The 27,226-nt window shown below is 49.1% G+C and overlaps 1 protein-coding gene across 3 annotated transcripts in view; it reads right to left on the bottom strand.

Annotated features, from left to right (window-relative positions):
• The window catches only part of AGRN (agrin), a 263,655-nt gene that overhangs the window by 64,481 nt on the left and 171,948 nt on the right, over nt 1-27,226 (bottom strand). For all 3 annotated transcript variants that reach the window (XM_061602122.1, XM_061602120.1, XM_061602121.1), the window contains 7 exons: nt 26,303-26,518; nt 22,825-23,049; nt 19,492-19,716; nt 18,123-18,329; nt 8,908-9,129; nt 4,577-4,771; nt 3,814-4,014 (listed from right to left, as the gene is read on the bottom strand). In XM_061602122.1, the coding sequence (XP_061458106.1) occupies nt 3,814-4,014; nt 4,577-4,771; nt 8,908-9,129; nt 18,123-18,329; nt 19,492-19,716; nt 22,825-23,049; nt 26,303-26,518 (1,491 nt within the window). The remainder of the gene's footprint in view (nt 1-3,813; nt 4,015-4,576; nt 4,772-8,907; nt 9,130-18,122; nt 18,330-19,491; nt 19,717-22,824; nt 23,050-26,302; nt 26,519-27,226) is intronic.

Genomic DNA, 27,226 nt, shown 5'->3' with positions numbered 1-27,226 from the left:
GACCAGTGAGTCTGACTCAGTATAAAGCAGATTCCTGTAACAACCAATTTCCTCATCTTCACCTGCATTCCTTTTAATATGCACCACAATCACTATCTGATTGGAGGAATGTTTTCTTATTTTTTTAAAAAAAACTATTTATTTATTAAAAAATTTCAAAGGCTCCCCAAAAGAAAGTGCTCCCTCATCACTCTTTTAATATATATATATAGATATTTGAGCGATCAAAGGCAGGAAGTTGGCATGTTAACACAGAGAATTATTCAAGTGCTTCTCCTGGAGGGATGGCAGCCTGAAATTCCTTATTGAGAACTGTTTGATTAAATGCCATGTTCTGCTGTCTGTTCTCTTCCACAGCTTTTGCCCAACCATTCGTGACATCTCGTCCTGGCTAAACTGCACGTGCAATGCAGGAGAGGCAGCTTTGGAACAAGGGACGAGGTTCCCAGAGAGCAAATTGTCTTAGCTCACATGGGAAATCACACAGGCAAGAATTTATCTCCAGAACAGCAAAAAACGAAACCATCTTGTGGACTCAGTTGCGTTCCAAGGCCATTAATATGCTTGACCACAGCAGTTCAGGCACTGGGTGACTTCAAGACTAGATTGCTGCAATGGCTCTATGTGGGGCTTCCATTGCGCTTGATCAATTTTATGGTCAACTTAGTGCAGTTAGTGCAAATTGATACTGCACAGAAGTGAGATGCTTCGGCATGTAACACCTTTGCTCAGGTAAGGTCTGAGGAGAGTCCTGAGTGTCATGGGCCCCATGGAGAGTTCCTGGCAGTGATCAAGAGGTGATGAAGGAGAACCAGGGTCTTGGAGAGAGACACAGTGGGCTGCAGTGAGAAGGGGCTGAGACCAGAGAAGGCTTCAGTCGTCTGGACAGTGACAGGACCACCCCTTTTGATCTGGGATAATAAACAGGCCAGCATCCTGCCTCTTGACCCCATCTTGTCACTACTACTACTTTTGATGATGGTGATTACATTTATATCCCAACTCTCCCCCAAGGAGCTTAAGGTGGTGGACAAACATTTTTCTCGCCCTACTTCACAACAACCTGTGAGGTAGGTTAGGATGACAGGCAGTGACTGGCCTCAAGGTCACCCAGTGAGCTTCATGGTCAAGTGAGGATTTGAACCCTGGTCCCCCAGTCTGACACTTCCAATCACTACACCACACACTGCTTCTCTTGAGCTACCATTTGAGGGCACAACCAGAAGCAGTGTTGGAGGAAGGCATGGTGGAGGTGTCCCTACCCCTGTTGCCAAGGACACGGTGTCAGATGCACAGATGCAAGCAGACAACACCAGCTTTTCAACCTTTTCAAACAGGAGAGCCTTTTTGCTAACCCAGTCCTGTTCAGCAAAACCTTCCCCATGCAAATACAGAGCCCACCCCTGACCCAACGGAAGAGGTCTCAGTGGGGGTGTCCAATTGCTGTGACAATGTCTTAGCTTGAGTAGCCTTGCTGTGCTGCGTCGCGGAACCCTGTGTAATCTGTAAGCTGATCTATGAAATGCTTTAAGGTGAAATTCCGTATTAAACATCACAGAGAAAAACACACCAGTGAGTCTGAGTCTGATTCTAACAGGGCATGGCAGGACACCAAGGGCCAGACAGAGAGACTGGGAGAGTAACAAATCAGCACACAGGCCTGAGGCTCCCCACCCTTGCCTTATGGGCTCAGAGGCCCTCCTTTATTCGTCTTTGAAATGTTTTACAGAGCCAGGCTTCAGACTCTGGGAGCGCTGTTCTTTCCAGCAAGCCTCTGAAGTAGATCTCTTTTCCAGTTTGCATTTGTACTGCAACTGTTTTTTAAGATGCCTTTATTGTTTTATCACTTGTTGTTTGACAACCTGGCCTCCTTTTGGAAGGAAGGACAGGATATAAATTAAAATAACAACAACAACATAAGAATATAAGTCTGCTGGATCAGGCCATTGGCCCATCTAGTCCAGCATCCTCTTCTCACAGCGGCCAACCAGAATGGGATGCTCGCAAGTTGGAAATAATAATAATAATAATGGCTTTTTTTGTGACAGTACTCAGCAGCATGGAATACTAGCGCCTTTTTTAACTGCCCATGGCAGCCCATGCTGTCACCCACAATACTTTTATCAAGATATGAGTACTGGCACCTCATTTTGTACCAAAAAAGCCCGTAGTAGTAGTAGTAGGAGCAGCAGCAGCAATCTGAGGCCTGGTGTAATATAGCCAAAGGAGAGCTTTGATCTGTCTTCTTTTTCTTTCTACCCCCAAACCTCCTCCCACAGGACAAGAAACAAGAGCAAACTGGGGAGGGGGCGGAGAGAAGGAATACTGTGGTGCTTCCTCCACTCACCTCCCTCCACTCTTTGAAGTGTGAAATTAAAGCACTGATAAGCCTCTACACCGAGGCCTGTTACCGTGCCGTCACCTTTTATTATTGGCAGAGAAAAAGACAGGGAGACGGAGGAGGGTTTTATAGGAGGGAAGGAGGGAGGCGCCTGCGACAGAACAGCGAGGCAGGCGAGCGTAATGGATGCAGGGAGGAAAGCCGCTTCCACCCACCCCATCACTGTGCACTTGTGGGCACACACCCCTACTTGGGATCGCTTAACTGCAGCATCGGCAGAGGGAAAGCAGGGGCTCAGAGGTGTGTGCGGCGGTTGCTAGGCAACGGCTGGAAGCCTTCTGAGCTCACCTGGCCAACAGTACAGGCTTCGGGTGCAACGAGGGAGGGAGTTGGGAGGGGGGATAAAAGAAAGGGGCTTGTACGTTGAGACTCTGTCTCTTTGCCTCCCAACCCACCTCCGGCCAGGCTTGCCAGCTCATGTCTCTCTCTACGCCTAAGAACAAATAGGAAGAATCCCACACTACTCTCTCTCTCTCACACACACACCACTGCCAAAAATGCCAACTTTCACTTCCTCAGGGAAACTCTCGCTGCCGACCCGCATTTAAAGCACTATGATACTACTTCAATTAGCCCATATCCAGAGTGGTTTGGCAATCAATCAATACCTCTTCCCAGGGAACTCTAGCAATTGTAGCTCCATGAGGGGGAAGAGGGGGTCTCCTCACAACTCTCAGTGCCCTTAGCAAACGACTGTTCCCAGGATTCTTTTGGGGGGGGGATACCGTGGCTGATTAAAGTGGAATAATAGTGTATTAAATGTATGGTGAGGGTGTGGGTCACAGACTGACCTGAGCTGGAAATCTGGGGGGGGGGCTTTCTGACAGCAAGCCCCACTGGGATCAGTTGCACTACGGAGTCCTCCATCACTGACAGCAAGCCCCACTTTAGAGGATCAGACAAATTCATGGGGGAAAAGACTATCAGTGGCTACTAGCCGTGATGGCTATGCTCTGCCTCCATAGGTGGAGGCAAATGCTTCCAAATACCAGTTGCTGGAAACTGCAGGAGGGGAGCGTGCCCTTTGCACACAGGTACCTGCTTGTGGGCTTCCCATGGGCATCTGGTTAGCCACTCTGAGAACAGGATGCTGGACTAGATGGGCCTTTGGCTTGGTCTAACAGCCAGGCTCTTCTTATCTTGTTATGCTCTTGCTTTGTCCCTTTGCAGGTGCGGCTTGAATCCACACCACACCTGAAAACGGACTCCAAAGGAGCTGGTTATCGCTGCTGATCAGCTGATTGGTGCTTACAAGGAGTCTCTTTGAACTCTGAGGTGTGGGCAGCCCTGCCCACCTATCAAAGTTGGCCTGCAGGGAGGGTAGGGGAATTAAGAATCCACCATGCTGGCCTGGCCCAGTTCTCCACCCCTGCTTTACATCCTGGGGTCAGGAGGCAAGAGACGAGACTCACCATCCTCACAAGGGCCCACCCTTGATATCTCAATGTCCTTCTTCTGTTGACAAGCCGCCACCCGCAGCTCACACGAATTGTCATAGGTGACGCCATTGCTCCCACACACTCGAGCCAAAGGCTGCTTCTCGCAGGGTGGGCAGACACACTGTCCGTCCACACAGTTGGCCCCGAAGGAACACGTCGTAGCCCCACAGGTTTCTAGAAGTGGGAGAAGAGGCAGGGGAGGACAAGAGACGACGAGTTACATAATGAGGGGACCACAAGCCCATGGGGCAAATTTAAGAACACAGCAAGCTGCCTTATACTCTGTCAGACCATTATTGTCTACACTGTATTGTCTACACTGACTAGCAGCTGCAGCTCTCCAGGGTTTCAGACAAGGATCTCTCCCAGCCCTACTTGGAGATGCCAGGAATTGAACCTGGGGCCTTCTGCATGCAAAGCAGATGCTCTAAACACTGAGCTACAACCCTTCCCTTAAGATATCTAGGGAGCTGTCTTATACTGAATTGGACTATTGGTCTACCTAGCTCAGTATTGTCTACACTAACTGGCAGTGGCTCTCCAGGGTTTCAGATGGGGGAGGTCTCTCTCAGCTCCACCTGGAGATGCCGCAGATTGAACCTAGGACCTTCTGCATGCAAAGTAGAGGCTCTACCATTGAGCCACAGCCCTTCCTCCAACTAGTCTCAAGTGGTCCATCCGTGGCTCTGGTTGACCCCATCAGTGAGAACTAGACTGAAGCGAGGGAGAAACTCACTACATTCGCCTTGTGCCGCCACCTCAATGTTGATCTGCTGGGTGCAGGCCCTCACATGGAGTTCGCACTCATTCCCATAAGTGTTTCCATCCGTGCCACAGACCGGCTGAGCAGAAGGGACGCATTCAGTGGGGCACACACACCTTCCCATCTCAGCCTCACAGATGGCGCCAAACTGGCATTTTCCACAATGGTCTAAAATCAAGGAGAAGGAAATACATATACTATATATACACACACAAAGATTATTGACTGATGTTGGGGAGAGGGGGAGAGAGATAAAAATATAGTCAAAGGAGCCTAAACTGGTATTCTGGTTTCTCCCACAACCCTATTTTATCTGCACGACAACCCTGTGATGTAGGTAGACATACAGAGAGAGAGAATGTGTTCATGGCCTAAGGTTGCCCATTAAGACCAATGCCTTATGTTTTACTAGAGAATTAGAAACTGTAAATTCATAATGATGATGAATTATGAATCCCATAGAGCTGAAGCAGGATTTAAAAACACTGTTTTTATAACGTGAACTTAACTCAAATGATGTATAACTATTTTTGGACCTTTGTTTATTTATTTTTATTCTGTGTTTATCATTGAAACGGTATATTGCACCATGAATTTTTCTATGTATGGACTTTCTTTGTAACTATGCAACAAATGCTTAACAGGGTTTCAAGCAGGGAGCCTCTCCCAACCCAACTGGAGATGCCGGGGACTGAACCTGGGACCTTCTGCATGCAAAGCACCTGCTCTACCACTGAGCCGCGGCCCTTCCTTTAAGACATAGGACCAAACGAAACGGACTTATACTGAGTCAAGCCATTGGTCTATCTAGCTCAGTACTGTTTACACTGACTGGCAGCAGCTCTCCAGTGTTCCATGCAAGGTTTTCTCCCAGTGCTACCTGGAAAGGGATTGTACCTGGAAGCTTCTGCATGCAAAGCAGCTGTTCTGCCAATGAGCTACCTACGTTCCTTCCATTTATAAGAACGTAAGAAGAATCTGCTGGATCAGGCCGGCGGTCCATCTAGTCCAGCATCCAGTTCTCACAGTGGCTAAACAGATGCCCCTCTGGGAAGCCCACAACCCTGGACAGCCGCTGTCAGGCAGGGATCCTTCCCAGCCCTACCTGGAGATGCCAGGGACTGAAGCAGGGACCTTCTGCAAGCAAAGCGAATGCTCTACTACTGAGCCGTGGCTGTTCCCTTAAAACGTAGGAACACAGGACGCTGCCTTATACTGTGTCAGACCCCTTAGTCCAAGGTTGCAGACAGCCGCGCTGTGGTCCCTCTAGTTCAGTGCCTCAGCCATAAAACTGGCAGAGGGCAAAGCAGTACAAGAGGCAGCATCCACTTTTAACAGCATCTCTTGATGCCTCCAAATGACCCTGAATGTTGCCTTGGCTGGGGATGGAATATGGTAATGGGGGAGTCGGGGAAGCATCTCTTTTTCTTCTTCATCTTAATGAAGTGTCAGGGCGGCCATAAAAATCCTGCAACCATTTCCCCCCGCTCTAAGCCCCATTCAGTGGCACTCCGTGCAGAGGGAGCTGACCCCAAGGAAGGGAAAAGAGAGGGGCACTCGGAGGCGGAGAGGTGACAAGCAGCCATTAAATCTGTCAGAGCCAGGAGCCACAGCAACATAATGTCACCCAAGCTCCATCGTAAGCTTCTAAAACTGGGAGGAGGAAGGGAGTGCCAGCACAGGAACGATTACAAAGCAATATAAGCCGCAAGCTCATATTGGTAGGAAAGCGCTGCTGCAAATCAGCGTTTCAAAGGGTACTTCCAGATCTACTGGAGAGATGTGGGGATTTGCAAGCTGTTGTTTTGCATGGGGCCTCTTGGGGCAAGGGCAGGTGTACTGTTGTTAGAACAAGCCCCAGCAATCTGTCCGACCCACTTGATTAACTTCCTTTTGCACCCACCACCCACCCTCACACTCCTGCCTCTTTGAGGACAGGAAAAACGACAGGGGTGGAGTGGGGTGTTAGGGTTGTCAAGGCCACTATCCATGGCAAGCAGGCTAGGTCATAAGCAAAGATGTCACCGAGACTCACATTTCCTGGCTGGGAAACACAAGTCTCTGGCTTATAGTGCTCACCTCAAAGACAAGTATTGATTTGGGTTGTGTTAGCGCAGACAAAGTGTGAAGAGATGCTAGGAAAGCCCAGTTCTCACAGATCTACATTTCCCAGAGTTCCCTGGGAAGAGGGATTGATTGTTGAACCACTCTAGGAATTGTAGCTCCATGAGGGAAATAGGACTCCCTTAACAACTCTCAGCACCCTTCGCAAACTACCCTTCCCAGGATTCTTTGGGGGAATCCATGACTGTTTAACGTGGAACAATAGAGGAATAAATGTATGGTGTGAATGTGGCTTATATAAAATGTGGGAAAAGAATCAACCTGGTGTGCTCATTGTCTTGTCCAAATCCTAACAGAACCTCTGCCCCTGTCGATGACTGGCTTGATCCAGAAAAACAAATTAATCCACCATCAGCACCCATTTTTCTCTCTACTTCTCAGCACGGAAAGGCTTCAATGACTGCCATTCAAAAGCATCAGTCAGAAAGTGCTTTTGGGACAGAGCATGGCAAAAGGAGGGCAGTCCACATTAGGCCCATTAAATCTATGGTGAAGGGTGATGAATACTTTGTGTCTCTCTAAACAGGCCCTACAACCCCGCAGGCTCCTTTCTCTGATTTTTTAATAGCTTCTCCTTTCTGGGAGCGGATGCATTTACAACATGACACCGATAATTCACGGCGCCTGCCATTTCCTTTTCCCCATCTCCTTGAGCGAATGTGCATGTTTGCAGCGTAGGGTGGGAGGGGAGGGAGGGATGAGGGGGAACTGGGAAAGGTAGTTCATCTTCATAATTCATTCCTCAAACTGCAGTTCTTTTAGTGCCCAGAAAAAGAGGAAAGGAAGAGGAGGAGAGCTGTGACATCTTGGACTAGAGCTCCCCTTATAGGTCTATGCTGTTCTGATGCTGATTGGCATCAAGGGGTGGGTTGCCGGAAGCCTCAGGAGGGGAGAGTGTTCTTGCACTCAGGTCCTGCTTGCGGGCTTCCCATTGAGGCATCTGGTTGGCCACTGTAAGAAGAGCCTGCTGGACTACGATGGACCACTAGCCTGATCCAGCAGGCTCTTCTTATGTTCTTATGTTCTTAAAGCTGCCTTGTACCGCCTCGGTCCCTCTAGTTCAGTATTGTCTACACTGACTGGCGGCAGCTCTCCAGGATTTCAGACAATGAGTCTTCCTCAGCTGCAGATGCTGCTGCTGGGGATTGAACCGGAGCCTTCTGCATGCGAAGCAAGGCCCTTCCCCACCACTACACAGCCCCTGTACATCTCCACGGGGGCCTGAGCAAGGTATGCCTCCTCCCCACCCTGCTGAATTGCGCCTAGTATCTTAACCTGCACTCTCCCTGTCGCCTGCCAATTTAATTACAGCTTGGAGTTGGCAACGTGCTATCAGCTGCTGCGCCCCAGCATGCAAGGGCACGCCTCAAATGGAGGGTCTGGCATGAGAACCAGCCCCCATCTCCCCCCAGGCTCCGATCTCCCCGCCTGTCCCCGCAGACGGTTCGCGCTTGGGAAGCGGCCCGCTTCCGCTGAGCATAATCCCATCCCGCGGCTAGGCCACGGGTGGGGGAACCGACATTGCCAAGGGATACGAATCCACCTGCAATCCGGCTCGCCTGCTAAGTCACCGTAGCTGCTTTGACCGGCAGCCAAACGTAAGCCGTTCTGTAGCCGCTGCTCAGAGCAAGGTAGCTTTGTTCTCTCCACGTCTCTCACTACCCAAGGATGTAATGCAATTTGGTTACTGAATGCAAGAGGACGCCAGCGCCAAGCACTCAGCCAAGAGGGGGTCTTTCTGCCAAGATAAAAAAAGAGTTCCAAGCCATGCGGGATGCCAGCCTCACGCTTCTCCCCACATATGAGGCCAGCATTTCACTTCCAGAAGGCTGTCTGTGTAGGAAGCAGATCCATACTGAGTCAGACCATTGGTCTACCTAGCTCAGTATTGCCTGCACTGACTGGCAGTGGTCCTACTGGGAGATGCTGCCAAGGACTGAATGTGGGACCTTCTGCATACAAAGCAAATGCTCTGCCCCTGAGCTATGGCCTTTCCCTTAAGACAGAGGAACACAGGAAGCGGCCTTATGCTGAATCAGACCCTTTGGTCCATCTAGTTCAGTACTGTCTACACTGACTGGCAGAGGCTCCCCAGGATTTCAAATCAGGGGACACTCCTCGCTCTACCTGGAGATGCTGCCGCAAACTGAGCCTGGGAATCCATCCTTTCAAAAACTCACCACAAGGGCCCTTGTGCTTCACCCTGATCTCTTTCCGGAGGGCACAAGCCATGGCGTCCAGCTCGCAGGGGTTGCCGTATGTGAGCCCGTCGTTGCCGCAGACCGGATCATAGATGCTCTGGCACACTTGCTGGCACTCGCACACAGCTTCCTGGTTCTTCACCACGCAGGTAGCCCCAAACGTGCACTCAACACTCAGGCAGGGGCTGGGCATGCCAAGATCTGGATCAGGAAGGCAGAGAGAGAAAGTGGCGCTTCTTACACATGTGGCTTAGCTGCAATCCTCCTGCTCAGAGGTAGCAGGGGACAGCCGCTCTCTCACCACCACCCACAACTATATGGTTTAATGGCCGGGATACAAGTTGCATCCAACGTAGCACTAAGTTAAAGTCACTTAGCGGTATACTTGCTCCCACTGGCGAAATTTTTGCGCCAGCGGGACGCTGCTGTGCCCAGAAGTGCAGAAGCAGGTTGCTGGGAACTTTGTTGTATAGCAGACGGCACAATCCGACACTCAACCATTTTCTACCAGCGCAGCTGTTTCGCTGGAGTCCTCTGCTGCGCAACATTAAAACTCACCCGTCCGGTAGCGCAAGAGCCAGCGGACAGAGAACCTCAGATGCAGCAGTAAGTGTGCATGCTCCTGCCGTCCAACTAGATGGACGTGCCAAGGCCTAGGTGCTGTCCTTGACCCTGACCATGCCAGAGACGTCAAAGCATGCCCCAAAAGGCCTAGTACAGACTAGGAACAGCCCTAGGTTGCGTTTACCAACCCTTCATGATGGGTTCTACAGTTCACTCTTTGGTGGAGAGGGATAAATCCATCTCTGACTCTGACACAATTTCCTGGAGTGCAGTCAGAGGACTTCTGCTCTTCCTTTTAATCAGTCAGCACAACACTAATTCTTCTTACTTGGGAAGAAGAAGGCTGTTTAGCGAGGGTACCCAGAATTCCGAAATCCCGAACACTTTGGTATTTGGGGAGTGAAACAGTTTTAGGAAGCAAAGGGATAACCCAAACATCAAAAAACTGTTCCCTGGATTTGTAAAGGAAAGAATTTTTTATTTTAAAAAAATCACAAGGCGGCTAGATCTCATGGGGGTGGCTTGGTTGTTTCTAGCATGCTTTGAGGCTTCTTGCTTGTGTAAGGGGAAACTAGTGTACCTCATTTGTCCTTTGTTCACAGTTTTGGAGGGTTTCCTTGGCTGGGGGTGGTCAAAGGGCAAGAGGAAAGAACAGTGATCACCCTCAACCTAAATGCTGCCCCCTGGTGGAAGAAATATTCAAGACAGTACATTTCATGAATCCTGACCCCGTTATGTATGGGATTATTTTTACACACACACCCCAAATGATTCATCAAACCCAGCTTCTGACATGATGCTACTTTTGAGAATTAGCACCATCCAGCACCAAGAAATCTGGACTCAGAATTAGGGCTCCTGGGACCCTAGCTCCTCCAGTGGCACATTATGGGTCACTGGGGCAAACCACTCCCAGTTTGCAAATGGGGGCTCTACTGTAAGCTCCCTGCCAGAAATGTGACGTAAGAGGCTCCTGCAACTGTAAACTCAAATGCACATTAAACGTACTATCGAAAAGAAATACCGCTTTCTTTCCTGACACAGTTGCTTGCAGTTGTGGATTTCCTTAAGCAGCAGTCCTCGCTGATAACATCTGAGTCCATCCAAGTGAATTTCTGAAGCCTATTCAAGCTCTGTTCAACCCCCGATTGGCCATAACCCACATTTTAAAGTTCCTACATGGCAGGGCCAAATAGTTGATTGGGGGAGAAGTTGATCCCTATTTATCATGCACTTAGAAATCCTTTGCTAGCTCAAATCTCTCATCCCATTCGCTCCCCTCCCACTCTTCCACCAAGAAGTGCAGGGTGTTAGAAGTGTACTTCTCTGGAGACAACAAAACCAAGACCACTACCCATCTTGATCCAAATCTGCAAAAGACCCATCCTAAATATGGAGTCTGTGGGGAGGATGAGCTGGGGGGGAGGGGGCAAGAGAGAATGCTTTTACCAACTAAATACCCTTCTTCCAGTTGAAGGCTCTGTCCCTACAGATAACCTCTCCCATGCTTTCTAGGGTGTATTTTTAAAAGAGCATTTAAAGCACATGACTTTCCCAAAGAATCCTGGGAACTTGTAGTTTACTCCCTCACAGAGCTACACTTCCCAGCACCCTTCACAAACTACAGTTCCCAGGATTCTTTGGGGGGGGAGTCATGTGCTTTAAATGTATGGTACGTACGCCGCCTCAAAGAAAGTAACGATTTGCAATCCTTCTGTGACACCCAATATCAGCTGCCTGAGACGGCCGTCTCCCTCTGCCTAATGACACGCGGCATGCACAGGCCTTATTTCTCAGCTTAATCTGCCTCGCAGGGTTGTTGTGAGGATGACATGGTGGAGGGAGGGTAGGACAGAGGGAGGAGAGCCCTCAGTGTACACTGCCTTAAACTCTTTGATGGAGGGCAGGATAAATATGTTAAGAAATAATCATATGCTAAAACTTGCACGTTTATTTACAAAAAAAATATTATTTGGCTTTCTTTGGGGGCCTGTCCTTGCCGGTACTCCAATTTGCTAGGAAAGTTCCCTCCTCCATCAATGGGGGCATTAATTATGAACATTAATACTTCCCTGCCCCTTCCAAGGGTAATTTATTCCCTCAAGAGAGCCTGCTCCTTAACGGGGGTCCTTTATCTACGTGGGCAGGTACGGAGCTCCACCTTGGGGCCTTCCAAACAGGACAAGGGGACACACAGAAGGCCCATCATGGCCGCACAGTTGACACCTGTCATTGTTGTCATTAATTGTGGGGGGGATATACACACACCCTCAGCATTAAATGTGTGTGTGAGGCAAAATAGGAATTTCTTTATTTCTCGGGGCAACCCAAAGCTACCAGATGCCCGCTAAACGTACTCAGGGGAGCAAGCTAGGTAGCAGATTTCTTGGCTTGAAAATGGCTGCTTATATGATTTTCTTTTCTTTCCTTGTCAGGAGGAAAGGGAGACAGAAGACAATCGCCACGTATTCCTTCCAAGCAAATGAGCCAGGCTGAGAAAGCATAAGCATCTATCCACCTGCCTGTTTTGGTCTCCGAATAAGAGACGATTCCAACATGGCTTTAACACACCCACCCTAAGTCTACATATTAAAGAAACAAGATAAGATAGCTATCCCAAGGTACACTGAATTTCTTTGCCGTGAAAAGCGAAATTCTCTGGGTTGTATCCAACTGACTTTTGCTCAGAGTAGACCCAATGAAATGAATGACCCCCAAGTTTGTCACGTCCATTAATTTTAATGGGTCTACTCAGAACAGGACTAACATTGTACCTGTACAAATTATGCCAATAAAGTAAATGTGTGTATGTATATGCACCCCACAGTTTTCACAATTTATTTTGCTTCTGCTACGTGTACTGAGGCCCTCTAATCATCATCACCATGCATTTTAAACTGTAACTGTTTTAGAATGTTTTTAAACTCTGTGTTTTTAGAATGTTTCTGTTTTTAGAATACTTTTCTTTTTGTTGTCGTTAAATTGTTTTGATATGTTTGCCACCCTGGGCTCCTTTGGAAGGGCAGGGTTTAAATTTGAAGCATAATACAGGGATTTCAGGTTCCACTCCCCCCATTTTATTCTCACAGCACAGCCTTAAGTTAGAATTTCCCGCTGCTGCAGGAAGGTCATCTTTAAGGCATGTAGGAGGGAGATCAGTGCTTTAAAAGCAGTCTCTCTTGCTTAAGAGTTTTTACTGAATCTGTAATCTTCATGCAGCCGGCAGGCAACAGGATCAGAGAGAGAGAGAGAGAGAGAGAGAGAGAAGCACTGAAGACAGACAGACAGGAGGGTGTGATGATTAGACAGTGCAGTGCACAGACAATTGCTACTCTGAAGCCTAGATCTCAGTGAGGTGCAAAGCCTGTCCCAGGGCTATACCACTTCAGACTCATCTGCCTGACTGCTCCTTGCAGATATAGATACGTTATTTGTTTGCCTCGTGTAGCACACATTATTTGCGCAAGCAACCAAGAAACGCAAGGTGCCGACAGACACAACTGCTGCTCGGGCTGGAGAACCACCGCTGTCGTGGCATCAAAGCCGTTGGCGGGCTGCCTCCATGGTGAGTCCTACACAGAGGAGACCCACTGAAATGAATGGACATGACTTACTTAAGCCTATACATTTCAACGGGTCTGTTCTGCGTAGGACTTAGCTGGATGCAACCCCATGTACAGTATGCAAACCAGGACCTTCTTGGGAAGGGATTTGCGACGCCTCAACGTCAATGCAGAGAAACCTCAGCTGAATTCCACTGAAGGGGAATTATTCCCACCATAGCTCAGAGTTACAGTTTTCTCCATGTCTAGCGGGTGGCATCGGGAAGCTGCCTTGTACTGAGTCAGAGCATTGAGCCATCTTGCTCAGCATGTCTGCACAGGCTGGCAGCAGCTCTCCAGGGTTTCAGGCTGGAGACAATCCCAGCCCTACCTGGAGATGCTATTGGGGATTGAACGCGGGATCTTCTGCATGCAAACTAGATGCTCTACCACTGAGCTACGGCCCTTCCCCACAGCTTAGCCTCCCTTCCGCCGTTGGCTTGCTAGTAAACACAAAGCAGGCCGCTGCTCAGGGCTCTCAAGCTCAACACCCCCTCCTTTAGAAACCCTTCCCCTTAATCCCCAATGCATGGGGACTCTCTGCAGGCACTCTGCACTTGCTCCAGGAAATGCACTTCGCAGCAGCAGCATTATTATTACTATTATTAGTGGTGGTATTCAATACTAGTCCTATGCAGAGCAGACCCAATGAAATTAATGGGCATGGCTGATGTAGGGTCGCTAATTTCAGTGGGTCTACTCTGAGTAGGACTTGGCTGGATACATCCCAATATATACATTGGTATCCTGCCCTTCCTCCAAGGATCTCAGGGTAGAATATATGGTGCCTCCCTTTTATCCTCAGAAGAATCCTGCAAGGTAGGATAGGTTGGAAGCCACTGATCGGCCTCAAGGTCACCCAGCAATAGAGATGTGAAGGCCTGGGGGGGGGGAACCCTAGAAAAATAAACTTTAAAAAACCCTGGTTTCCCCACCCCCCGTTTTTTCAGGGGAGGAACCTGAAAATTTCAGAGAAAAAGCACAGTTCCCCCCCATTTTTATATTTCCCCTCCGCCAGGCCTTCATACCAAGATTCTTGACTGTGTGGGGATTTGAACCTACATCTACCGGGCCCTAATCCAGCTCTCTAACTGCTGCAGCCATACTGGCTCTCGAGTTGTTAAGAAGCTGTGGGTGCATTGGCGTGTGGCACGCACCAACTCCTGCTCTATCAACCAGTATTTATAGTAGGCCCAGCCAATCCAAAGCCTCCTTGCTGCCTGCCAATCACAGGAGCGATGTTGAATGTCGCAGTTCCCTCCCGTGCCTGAAGAGGGCACTGCGGTCTGAGAGGACATTGTCCCCAGGTGGAAAGTCCCCAAAATCATGGAAGTGTGACTGTGTTCATGCACACATACACGCACACATACACACACACAGAGAGAGAGGCATGAACACATTAAAAAATGAAGGGAGGGGGTGAAGAGAGCATGACAGGAAGCCAGGCAAGGGGGACAGGTTACAAACCAATCAGGAGCAGCCCAAATTGCTTCATCCACAGGGAAAGAGAGAGCACACAATGCAAAAAGCAAATGCTTGCAACGGAACTCCGTGCACCCGCCTCGGATGCAAAGGATTTGCAAGGCTCCAGATCTTTCATTCCAAGAGGGGGGAAGAGGCTGCTTTTTGGGTTTGTTTGGGGTTTTTACCCCGAGTTGGACTAAGGGCAAATGGAGAAGAGGACGGAGCAGCCCGGGCAATGCTAAGGAGAGGAGGGCAGGCAGGAAGGGGTGGGAAGCCGACCTCGGAGCAGAGACGTCCCATTGGGGTGCGGTGGGGCACTGTGCGGACGCGCCTCCTTTCTCCAAACGGGCAACGCTGGAAGACACAAGACACACAACGGAAAGAGAGAAAAGGGAAAAGGAAAGAAGAGCGAGACAGACGGAAAGACAGACAGACATAGCAATGGACAAGCCCCCCGCCCGTCAGACATACCCCAGTTTAATTCTCCTTTTACAACAAGGGTGGGAGCCTTTGGCCCTCTGGATGTTGCTGAACTGCAACTCCCATCAGCCCCAGCAAGCACAGCCAGGGATGATGGGAGTTGTAGCTCAGCCACATCCAAAGGGCCACAAGTTCCCCCAAACCTGTCTGACAATGAAGAGCCAGCTCCCCCACAAAAAAACAGCGAGATGGGGCTAATGGTCGTATAAGCTCTGGTAAAAGCTGCAGATGGCCATCAGCTGGAGTTTTTGTTGACTGATTGCCGTAGGAGGCTCTGTGCGTTGAGGGGAAATGGTTTTTTTTTAATAAAAATCTGTAGGGCTCAGCTCTGCAATTGCAAGGGTGCTCTCCAGGGTCCTTGCTCCTTTTCTTAGCTGGAATTTGAACCCAGGCCAGTCTGCATACGAAGCATGCATCTTGCCACCAAGAGCTGTACAAAGAGAACACTGCCTTCCGCGGGACTTGGGACCGATGGCCTGCAAGCAAAACACCTCGCTATCCCCAGAGGGTTAGCATGCAAGAGACAGGAAGGCAATGTTTGCTTGGCGTGACAAAGACCACGGCCTTTGCTGCCCGGTGCCTTGGTTGAAAGGCCAGCCTTGGAGCTGTCAGCATGGGTACCTTGGGGAGAGGTGGAGGGGGGTGGAATCTCTGAAGTCCTGGCTGGTGACATCCCCCAGGAAAGATTTCATGTATTCTCCCACCATTGTCAGGAAATAAAGAAAACAAATCCTGTTGTATCCACTGGGGTTGGATGAGCACAAGACCTGGGAGATGGAGGAAGAGGAACAGAAAGGCACCCAGGACACAAGAGGACAGCCTGCCCTTTAAAAAATCTAAATAAGGTGACCGCGGGGGTGGGGTCACAGAAATGCCTCCAGGCAGCTGAGTCAGGCACTCTCCATGCCCTAGATGAGCCCTTGGCCTCCTCTGCCCGGTACTGGTAAGGCCAAGAGCAAACCTTGAAGCTCCTCCAGCACACTGCCACAATTTCAGGCTTCAGGGGGCTTTGGCTTCAAAGGTAGTGCCGTCCTTTTTGCCTCTGATTGGCTCTACCGACCACACTTTCAGAATTAATCCCTGGGCTTTGCTAACATCATCATGACTCCCATGGGGTGTTTTTCCCCTCCTTTGGAGGGAAGCGAGAGAGAGAAAGATATTTTTCTTCCTCTGTTCTCTTGCCTTCCTAGGAGGAAACTGTGAGGTCTGCAAATAAGGCTGAAGCCCTCTAAACCAGGCATGTGGAAGCTTTACCCTTCCGGATGTTGCTGGGCTCCAATACCCCATCAGCCCCAGCAAGCATGGCCAACGGCCAGGAATGATGGGAGCTGTACTTCAGCAACATTTGGAGAGCCAAAGGTCCCCCATGCCTGAGGCAGGTGGATTCTCCCTCTTCTGTGCTCAAAATGCCCAATCCAAATTCTGCACTGCCAAATGTGGAATTCCGCAACCATAACGCATGGCTTCAATTGAGCAAATGTACATAATGTCTCTTACTCTGCCTCATTTATTTTCTTCCGTCCTCTTTTAAACCCTGCTCTCCTAATTTATTCTGCTCCGGTTGGCTGGAGATATGAAATTTGATTCCGCTGCCACTCTTGGTTCCACATTATCTTCACAGCCGTGTAGCATCGACGCTTACTGAAACTGCAGCCGTACATCAGCATCAGTGTTGCTGTTTAATTTTACACAGTGCCATCTGTGAGCATGGGGCCTGACAGAGCACAAGAAGACAGGTCTCTGCCCTGAGGAGCTTACAGTCGAAAATTCAACATAGGGGGTGGTAAGAAACAAAGGAAGGGAAGTGGAAGCTCGAGTAAAGAGGGATAAAGTACATGGCTGTTTGGAGTTGCACGTGCTTAGACTTAGTTATAGGCAGAATGACAGCCGGGCATGGGAACTACCAAATGCTACCCAGAAAAGAGGTTTTATTTTTACATGGTTGCTTCCAGACTAGATTACTGTAACGGTTGCTACATGTGGTTGCCTTTTGAAGCGCCCAACCAGAAGCTTTAGCAAGGGAACTGTCGAAGGCAGTATGGTTATGAATATTGGTTGCTGGAGTTGTAGTCTAGCAACATCTGGGAAAGGTATTGGGTCCCACCCCCTAGCCGACCCCTTTGTGAGCCTCATCAGGCCCTAAGTTCAGCCTCAGAAGCCCTGTTCTCAATGCACCATTAAGATTTACCCAATTATTGTGCAACAGGAACAAGGTCTTCTCAGTGGTGGTTCCGCATCTTTGGAAACTCCCTCCCCAAGATTTGTTGGGCTTGCTCACTTCGGAACTGCATGCGTGTGCAAGTCTACCCTAGGGAAACCAATACCTGTTTCACGTGCACCATTTCCCCCCCCCCTCCTCCACAGATGTGAGACAGACAAGAAAAGACACCATCAGGAAGTGTGGGTTACAGATCACACCTGTAAACTGAGAAAGATGTATAGGAACGGAAATGGGAGAAGGCAAAAGGGTGGAGGAGCGTTGTGGGAGCTTCCCTGAACTGGCGTTACCTGGAGAAACGGAATCTGTGGTGCAAAAGTCAAGCAATGAGAGGCTGCTTCTGAGTGGCATGGCCAGGCCGATCAGCTGATAAATGTGACAGATGGATGGACAGACAGACAGACAGAAGGAAGGAAGGAAGGAAGGAAGGAAGGAAGGAAGGAAGGAAGGAAGGAAGGAAGGAAGGAAGGAAGGAAGGAAGGAAGGAAGGAAGGAAGGAAGGAAGGTGGGATGGGAGGCGCGGACTGAACACTCCGGACAACCGTTATTCAAACATTCCCCACTGAAGGGGGTCGGGGAGAAGGACGACACAAAGGCAAAGTCAACCCATAGTAAGAAAAAACAGAGAAGGCGCAGGGCAAAAATAATGAAGAGGAAAAAGACCGGCCTCCTGTGGCCCATTAACGTGGCAAAAGCGAGCAATGGCTTACCTCTGGAATTGGGTTCACAGGGACTCATCAGATGGGCCGATTCGGAGAAGGCGGAGGGATCCGAGGGCTGGGTTTGGACCTTTTCCGCTTTCAACCACCAGAGAGTGTGGGGAGGGAGGGGAGACGGTGCTGCCTCTAGCAGTCTGCACCACTTACCACAAGGGCCCTGGTGTTTGACCGGGATGGCGGCTCTCCGCTGGCACTCGGCTTTCTGGCGCTCGCAGTCGTTGGCGTAGGTCCGGCTGTCCCTGCCACAGAGGGGCCGGTAGGAGCCGTCGCAGGCGATGCGCTCACACGAACAGTGGGCAGTCCCCCGGCGGTTGAAGCACACACCGTTGTAGCGACAGTCGTCCTTGCACTTGTCTAGAAGGGACCGGGCAGGAGAAAGCTGTTAGCCAGGAAGGGCAGGTAAAACAGAACACATAAAAACAATCAGAAACCATAAAAGATTTCAGACAATGAACAATGTAGAATCCAATTCTCATCCAGGCACATATTAATAAGTCCTATCCACCCCCACTAAAAGATGAGCACCACAACGTTAATTAACCAGAGAGCATTCCACAGACCGAGGGGTGGGGAACCAATGAAGAGGCCAGTTCTCGTGTGGCCACCTTCCACACCTTCCTCGGAGGTGGAGCACATGGAGAAGGGCCTCTGATGAAGATTGCAGGGTCCAAGCTGGTTGATATGGGGGGGGCGGTTCTTGAGATATTGCGTTCCTGAGCTGTATAGGGGCTTTCAAGTTCAACCACAGCACTTTGAATTGACCATCTTAAACTGGAGGCAGGTCCAACCTCTCCCTTCCCTCATTGATTAGAAAAGAGTAAATCCTGCAGCTCAGATGTAGGAATCAGGAGTGTTTCACATGAATAAACAGAAGGCATTTTGCAAATGTAAAGCTCCTTTGTGTAACAAGACACATATACACACACACACACCAATGACAGCTGAATGGAGAATGTGCCTAAGGGCCAGTTGCTGTGGACATCAAGAAACATCATGGAGAGAGGTGCATATAGCAAAATGGTGAACAGGGAATTGTGGACCCCTGGTTAGTGAGCAAAACCTCGGAATCATATTATATGGTGTATTATACACATCAGCCAGCGAACATGCAAAGCCTCCAAGTGGGGAAAGCACCCATTGACTAGTGAAAATGCATTTGTTGACAGACAGATGCGTTGCACATTCTCATGCACAGTATGATACGCACAGTAGTCCGGCAACTTAGGAACAAATGAAGCTGATTCTATTTATTTATTTTGCCCCTTCAGCCACACTCCTCTTCACCAACTATAGCACTTCTTTTTCTGCCGTAGAAGAAAACAGTTTTCATCCATTTGTACAGGGGGAATGTAAGCAGAACATATTCTGACTGATACTCGAGACAGGGCCTTTCCACTGCTGGCACCCCACCTGTGGAAATCTCTCCCTAGGAAGTTTTGCTTCTCCCCATGCAAGACACACACACACAGGCACCCTTCACACCTACCTGTAACAGCTCAAGTTGAGACTCACTTACCCTGCAGCTGGCACTGTCCCGACCGCACCTTCTGAATCTCAATCCCCCGCACAACGCCTGACCTCAGCATGACGCAGTCGTTCTCGTAGGTCACTCCATCGTCGCCACACACTGGATCCCGCTTCAGGGGGCAGCTTTCAGGCCGGGGAAGTAGCTCAGCACGCCGCGTGCGAGGATTGACTCGGCAAACTCTGTTCATGTCGTTGTGGGTGCTCTTGCAAGGGTCTGCCGGAAAGCAGGGAAGGGACGATATGAGCATGTGAGGCAGCCTCCATTCATCCATCTAGACCAGGGACCGAATCGGGGACTTTGTGCATGAAAAACAGGTGCTCTGCCACTGAACTAAGGCAACACCCATTCAGATGTGGCTCCTCCGCAGAAGCTGTCTTTGTTTCATCTAATCCAAAGTTGTCTGCTCCAACTGGCAGCATTTCTCCAAAGTTTCAGGCAGGCGTCTTTCCCTGAGACAAGCGCAGGACAACGGGAAGCATCCTTAGCATGCCCAGAGGACTGGACAAACAGCATGTTTATCCTAAATATTAAGAGTGAACTCGTCCACCCAGTGCCCAGAGCTTAGAAAGTTCATTTTAGAAAGGAGCTTGAGGGCGACAGTCCCCTAGCGACTCTCAGCACCCTCAACAAATGATAGCCTGCAGCATTCTTTGGAGAAAGCAGTGACTGTTAAAATGGCATACGAGTGCTTTAAATGTGTGGTGCAGACGAGGCCTCTGTGTGGGTCTGAAGAAGAGAGGAATTTGACAGAGATTTTTTTGAAAAAATAAAAACAAACCAGTTTGGGGGACTTAAACTGCCCCCCACATCCAGGACCCCACTGATTCTTGGCAGCAGCAAAATTTAAATCTTTTTTAAAAAGTAAACATAGTGGGTGAAGGCATACTCCTTGATAAGGATACAAATTGCCCCCTTCCAGTCATCAGAGCAATCACTGAACGAGCAAAGAGGCTTGGGGGGAGGGGGCAAAGACCCATCCTCAATTTATCTGAATGCATCTACTGAAGAAGGAGGGCCTGCCTACCTTTACCTGTGCACGCATGTTAGCCAGACCCAACACGGGCACATGGCCCCTTGAGGGTGAATGTTGCCCTCAGGCCAAAATGAATAGCTGTCCCTGTTATAAACTTCCCAATTCATAACCGAGACCACATTCACGTCAGACATTTATTCCACTGGTATTCCACTTTAAGCAGTCATGGCTTCCCCCAAAGAATCCTGGGAAGGGTAGTTTGTGAAGGGTGCTGAGAGTTGTTAGGAGGCCCCCTATTCCCCGCACAGAGCTACTATTTTCAGAGTGGTTTAACAGTCAGTCTCTCTTCCCAGAGAACTCTGGGAACTGTAGCTCAATGAGGGGAAGAGGGGTGTCCTAATAACTCTCTGCACCCTTCACAAACTACACCACTCAGGATTCTTTGAAGGAAGCCAGGACTGTTTAAAGTGGAATAAAAGCTGGATAAATGCCTGGTATGAATGTGGCCATTGTCTCTTTGCCACTACACCACAACTCACACACACAAAGCCCCAGACACACACCCCTGATGGTTCTCTTCAGAGACCACCACGCTTCTCTAAGGGAACCCACCCATTTGCTAAAGGCAAGAGCCCTGCTAGTGTAGTCACTTATCGAAGGATACAAGAAATGTGACTCAAGGGTCCCAGAATGATACTGGATAGCAGGAAAAAGTCAGACTTTTCAAGTGCTCAGGATGTGGATCGCTTTAGAAAGACAGGCACAGGGAGCCGGGAGGGGAGAAACTAGCTAGCTGAGCACAGGTGGAGATCAGAAGGCCTCCAGCTCCCTCCTGTCTAATCCGGGCTTATCCGGATCACCTTCCATTCAGCGCTTGGGCACTCTTATCAGAACTCTTCTCATTGGCTAATCCACCTCTCTGACTCTGCACAGGGGTGTTTCCAGGGCCAGCCTAGTGATACCCTGGTAAGAACCAACTCGATTCCCCTCCTTGGCTAACAGTAGAAATAGACACGCACACAAAAAGCGTTTTGTTTTTTTTAAAAAATGTGACCCACACATCCTTTTTTAAAAATAAAGATAAAAAAATCCTACCGCTCTGAAATACCTACATTCCTGTCTGACCCCTCCCAAGGGGGAGAGAGAGAGACAGAGAAATCCAAAAAGGATGAAGGATTAACACATCACCATGGAGACTGGAAGAGCCACATATGTATATATTTGGGGGCGGGGGGTGAGAGAGAGAAGAGAGATGACTCTTTAACCCCAGAAAAATACAGCAGAGCAACATGGGAGTTGGCTCCAGATTTTGGTGAGTATTTGGGCCAGAGGCCAAAACAGAAGAAAGGAAACCAATTCCCTTGAGGATATACGAAGGGGTTTGGTTTGGTTTTTTATACCATGCACAGCCTCAAAACATCTGAGATTAAGACAGCCTTTCCCAAATTTGTGTTCTCCAGAAACTCCCACCATCCCCGACCATTGCCATGCTGGCTGATGCAGATGGGAGTTGGAGTCCAACAACATCTGGAGGGCCACAGATGTTCACCATCCCTACCCTGAGGATAACAGCTCCTGCAATCCCTCCAGGTTCAGATTTTGCCCTAAATCCAAGGGGTTTCCATGCTGGATTTAAGCCTCAGTTGAAATATTCAAGATATAAAGTTCTAGGTTTGAAAATACTTCCCTCCCACAAACATTCACTTACGCAACATGTGGCCTCCATGTTCAGAGGTCTTCTGTCCCCAAAATATAGGTCCTGATAGCAAACAAGTCATCACCACCAACAACAACAACAACTTGGATGGCTTTAAAAGATGATTACTGGGATTCATGGAGGATAAAGGCTATCAACGGCTACTAGCCATGATGGCTATGTTCTACCTCCCCTGCTGGATGCAGTAAATTTCTGAATACCAGTTGCTGGGAATTGCAAATGGGGAGTGTTGCTGTTGCCACTCAGGTCCTGCTTGCTGGCTTCCCATTGGAGCATCTGGTTGGCCACTGTGTGAGAACAGGATGCTGGACTAGATGGGCCACTGGCCTGATCCAGCAGCCAGGTTCTTCTTATGTTCTTATCTTCATCCCTGCTTGAGAGATTTCTGGAGGCCTCTGGCAAGCTGCGCATGGAAGCAGGATGTTTGACAATAGCAGGTATACGGAATCTGTGCTCTTCCAGATGTTGTTGAACTCCAACTCTCATCAGCCCTAGCCAGAATGGCCAATGGCCAGGGACGATGGGAGATGGATTCCGGCAACACCGGGAGGGCTACCCGTGCCCTACCACACACACTGTGCAACTGCCAAAGAGAGAACAATATGGGGGCCAGTAGCCCTGGAAATCTCACCGCAAGGCCCGTCAAATTTCTTGAAGATGTTCTCCTGCTTGTCGCAGGCATGCCGGTTGAGATGGCACTCGCTGCGGTAATCCTTGCCGTCGCTGCCGCACACCGTGTTCTCAGGCACACCACTGCAGGAGGATGGGCAGATGCACTTGGCCGAATGCCCGTCCGTCGAGCGGGCGCAGGTACTGCCAAAAGTGCATGTCACCTCTGCGCAGGGGTCCTTGGAACCTGGGGGGGGTAAAAGAGGGCAGAGGGAAAGAGTGCTTGGACTGATGCACATGCAAAAGCATGATAAAAAGTGGAAACTGATAACAGGCACAACCTCAAGAAAACTTGGGAGCAGGTCAACAGGTGAAGTTACAGCACTGGATGGTGTTTCTATGGTTCATGATATTTGGTGGAACTTCCCACCAAATGGTGGATGGCAGAAATATGAGAATACCTAAAAGATTGACTCGCTCCTTATATATACGCAACCGATCACTGTGCTCTGAAGGAGAGGGCCTCCTGCAGATGCTATCTTTATCAGGAGGCACATTCCACACTACACAGTTGAGTAGTGTGGTGGCACCTACCCTTTGGAATTCCCTCCCCTTAAATATTAGACAGGCACTGTCTCCATTGTCTTTTCGGCAACTGCTGAAGACCTTCCTCTTTCAACAAGCCTTTTAAGTAGAAAACTTTATCCCAGTTTGCATCTGTACTGGAATTGTTTTTAAGGTATGTGTATTGTTTTATCACTTGTCGTTCGCCATCCCTGATCACTGGCCATGCTTGCTTGGACTGATGTGAGCTGGAGCCAGATAATGTTGTGTGTGGGTGTCTGTGGGTGGGGGGCTCAGGAAAGCCATCTTTGCCCAGTTCATCAATGAGAGCTGTGTTGGGTGCTTGCCATGCAAACAGGTATGAGATGAGGGCAGGGGAATTGGCCACATCTAGAAATGACACAAACTGACATGCCCCCAATAACCTAAAGGAAGACAGCACAATTCAGCTATGCAGCTCCTAGGGAGAAGAGACCCTCACACAGGGGGACTACCTCCCCAATCAAAAGTCACAGATTCCCCAGACCCAATATATTATTTCCTTCCCCAACTCTGCTTTCAAAGAGTCCCTGTCCTGCTCACTTTGGTGCCCTGCTGCCTAGAGGGGGAGTTGCCAGGAGGGTGCTGAGGATATGGGACCCAGGGGAGGGGAGGATGAGCTCAAAGTTGCAGGAGCATGGATAGCTCCAAGCAAGAAACTTGCTTGACAAGGGTTGGGAGCAAATTGAGGCATAGAAGACCCCCGTTTGCTCCGAATCGGAGCGTTTATTTGCTGTGATTACAGTATATCTGGCTGGCAGATACTGCTGGATGGTTCAGTATCGTTAGTTGTACCTTTCCTCTTTGGCTGCTAGTATGATACGGGCAAGCTGTCTTAGGGTTAGGTCTCTTAATATTTACTTTGAAAAGTATTTATACACCGCCCTCTCACAAAACATGAGGGTGGTGTTTAGCCACATAGAAAAACCTTTAAATGCAATACACAGCAATCATTAAAAATGGCTAGCTACTCAAGAGACATTTTAAACAACTGCATAGGCCGGTTGGCAGAAAAGAAGTCTTCAAGAGATGCCTGAAAAGTCAAGTCAACAGAGAGGATGCCTGTCGAACCTCTGCCGGAAACCTAAAAACTAGAAAGCGGCATCACTAAATGCCCGTTTTTTGGTCGAGGCCAGTCGGGCCTCTGTAGCACAGGGGACCATGCTCGTCTGGATGATCTCAGTGATTGGGCTGGAATATAAGGGTTCAGATGGCCTTTAATTTTTCAGGACCTTGAACCTGAGCCAGTAAGGTATTCTCATATGAACTTCTGAATGAATTAATGTGGGTATAGCCTTGATATGATTGGCAATGGATATTGTTAGCTGACCTACCAGCACGCTTAACGCTCATTTAAACCTATGGTATGCTTTCAACTAAGTGGTGTACAGTAGTGTATTTTTTATTTGTTATGGCTATTGTGCTACTGCACGTAAATCGTCTCCTCTGTGAACTGCTTCCCCTACAATGTCTTTGTGGAAAATGAGCTGTATCAATTGACTCTTGCTGAAAGGGCGCAGGGCAAGAAAATGTGAGAGGGAAAAAGACTTGCAGGAATGTGCAGTAATACTGTTAGGTTATACGAGCTATGCCAAGGGTGGGGGACCTCTTTTTTTTCCCCAGACCAAGGGCCGCCTTCCCTTCTGGGCAACCTTCTGAGGGCCACATGCCAGGGATTAGAGGTATTGGTGGCAAAGGAGATCCCAACTCTGTCAGCAACAGGACACGCTTAATGCGCCGTGAGCATAATGTAATGAGAGAGAGAGAGAGAGAGAGAGAGAGAGAAAGAAATCATTTGACCAAGAAGGACCAGCATGTTATTTATAGGCCCTGGCTAACATCTTATTTATTTATTTATCTCCTCCTTCCATTTGTCACTCCCCCTCCCACCCAATCCCCTATTATTATTTCAAATAAATCATTTTAGCACTCCCTGTCTCCTTCCTTTCCCTGCTTCCAAGAGCCCCCAGTGAGTGCTAAGAAGCTCAGATTTATGGAGAGAGAGAGAGAGAGAGAGAGAGAGAGAGAGAGCTCCTCCTCATCAGGTGAGGGCAGCTGGGAGAGAGAGAACAGGAGGGGAAAGGTCAAATTAATTTATTTGGAGACATGAAGGCTGGTGTGTGTGTATGTGTGTGTCATTTGCACAATTCTTTGCTAGTAGCTGGTTCGTGCCATGTTACCAAGGAAGGTCCATTAGCCTCACTCGCGCTTAGGGCTCTCCAGAAAATAAGCTGTTCCAGGGCACAGGGCACATCATTACGTGCATCAGAGGCTGGGGGGGGGGTGCATGCACAAAGTTTCTGTTGTGGGTAGAATGAACATGTAATGAAATGTCCCTGTTTGTTATCAAGAAGGCCGGAGTGGTGGCAACAGGGAGAGGAGGACTCTTGGCTCAGGGATTCTGCTCCGGCCTTAGAGAGAAAGGGCTTCAGCTGCATCCAGTTTCCCTCTTCCTCCCCAGCTCAGCTCTGATGTATCTATACAAGTTTCCAGACAATCTTCCTTAGCCTCTAGTCCTTAAGGACTGCCTCCCAGCAAATGTCCACTTCCTGTTCCGCCTCCACCAGAGATCCACCCACTGCCTTTTTCCAGCTAAAGTGCATTTCCTGTTTATACCCCACCAGACACCTACTTCCTGTTTCCTCCCCAGCAGACATCCACCCACTTCCTGTTTCCAGCTAACGCTACAGCACTTTTTAAAACTTTACTTGTAACCTGCTTCAAGGTTTTTTTTAAAAAAGTGGGAAATGATGTATAAATGTAATAAATATAACCCTAACCCTAAACATTCCTGAACTGGGGAATTACACACAGGGTGTGGTGTCTCTGCTCTGGCCCAGCAGAGGGTGGGACATCTGTGCATCAAGATGAAGAAAAAGCCCAGGACACTCACTCACCGCAAGCCCCTTTACTGATGACTTTGATCCGGCGCTGTTGGATGCACTGAGCTTTCTCCAGCTCGCATTCATTGCTGTAGGTAGAATAATCTGAGCCACAGACAGGTGCCACCACCGAAGGGCACGTGCTCTTCTTGCATATGCACAGCCCCTGGGATGAATCTGTGGGACTTCTCTCGCACACAGCACCGAACCCGCACAGCATCCCTCGGCACACTTGTGGGGGTACAGAGAAAAAGAGAGAGTTAAACACGGAATGAGGGTTATTGTGCACAAAGAGGAAATATTTCTTTTTTTCCCCCAAGTCAGGTTTCTAGTCCATATACCTATGGAGAAAAAAACTGAAAACATTTTGGCCATTAAGCCCATATAGACAATGAACTGGGATCTAACAAATGCACATCCAAGCCGCTACCTCAGAAATAAGGGTCATTGTGTGGCCCTGCTCTCAGCCTTTGTGTCTGTAGAATGGAAATAGCAGGGACCTGCCCCACAGGGTTGCTGTGTGGGCACACCAACTAAAGTCAGCAAAGTGCTTGGTGAATTAAAATGCCCTGCATAGATGCTACATCATAGCAGGATTTAGTGAAATCCTTGTATGAACTTTTATTCTGTGCTGAAATGTCCCCAGTAATTGACTGCCTGAAGCAACTAGGAAGCTGCCATATAGCAAGTCAGACCATTGGTCCATCAACTTCAGTACTGTCTACACTGATTGGCAGTGGCTCTCTCGGGTTACAGACAGGGGGTCTCTCCCAGCCCTCCCTGAAGATGCTGCCAGGGATTGAATCAGGAACCTTCTACATGAAAAGCAGATACTCTGCCACTGAGTTACCGCCTTTCCCCGAAAAAGGAGACGGCACCAAACTAGATGGACCCTCCTATCCAGTGAAGGCTGACTGTGGAAGAACAGCATTCTGCCCT

This window comes from Rhineura floridana, chromosome 18 (genome assembly GCF_030035675.1).
Source record: "Rhineura floridana isolate rRhiFlo1 chromosome 18, rRhiFlo1.hap2, whole genome shotgun sequence".
Taxonomy (NCBI): Eukaryota; Metazoa; Chordata; class Lepidosauria; order Squamata; family Rhineuridae; genus Rhineura; species Rhineura floridana.
The sequence above is the reverse complement of the archived record's forward strand: the minus strand, read 5'-3'. Positions and strand labels throughout refer to the sequence as shown.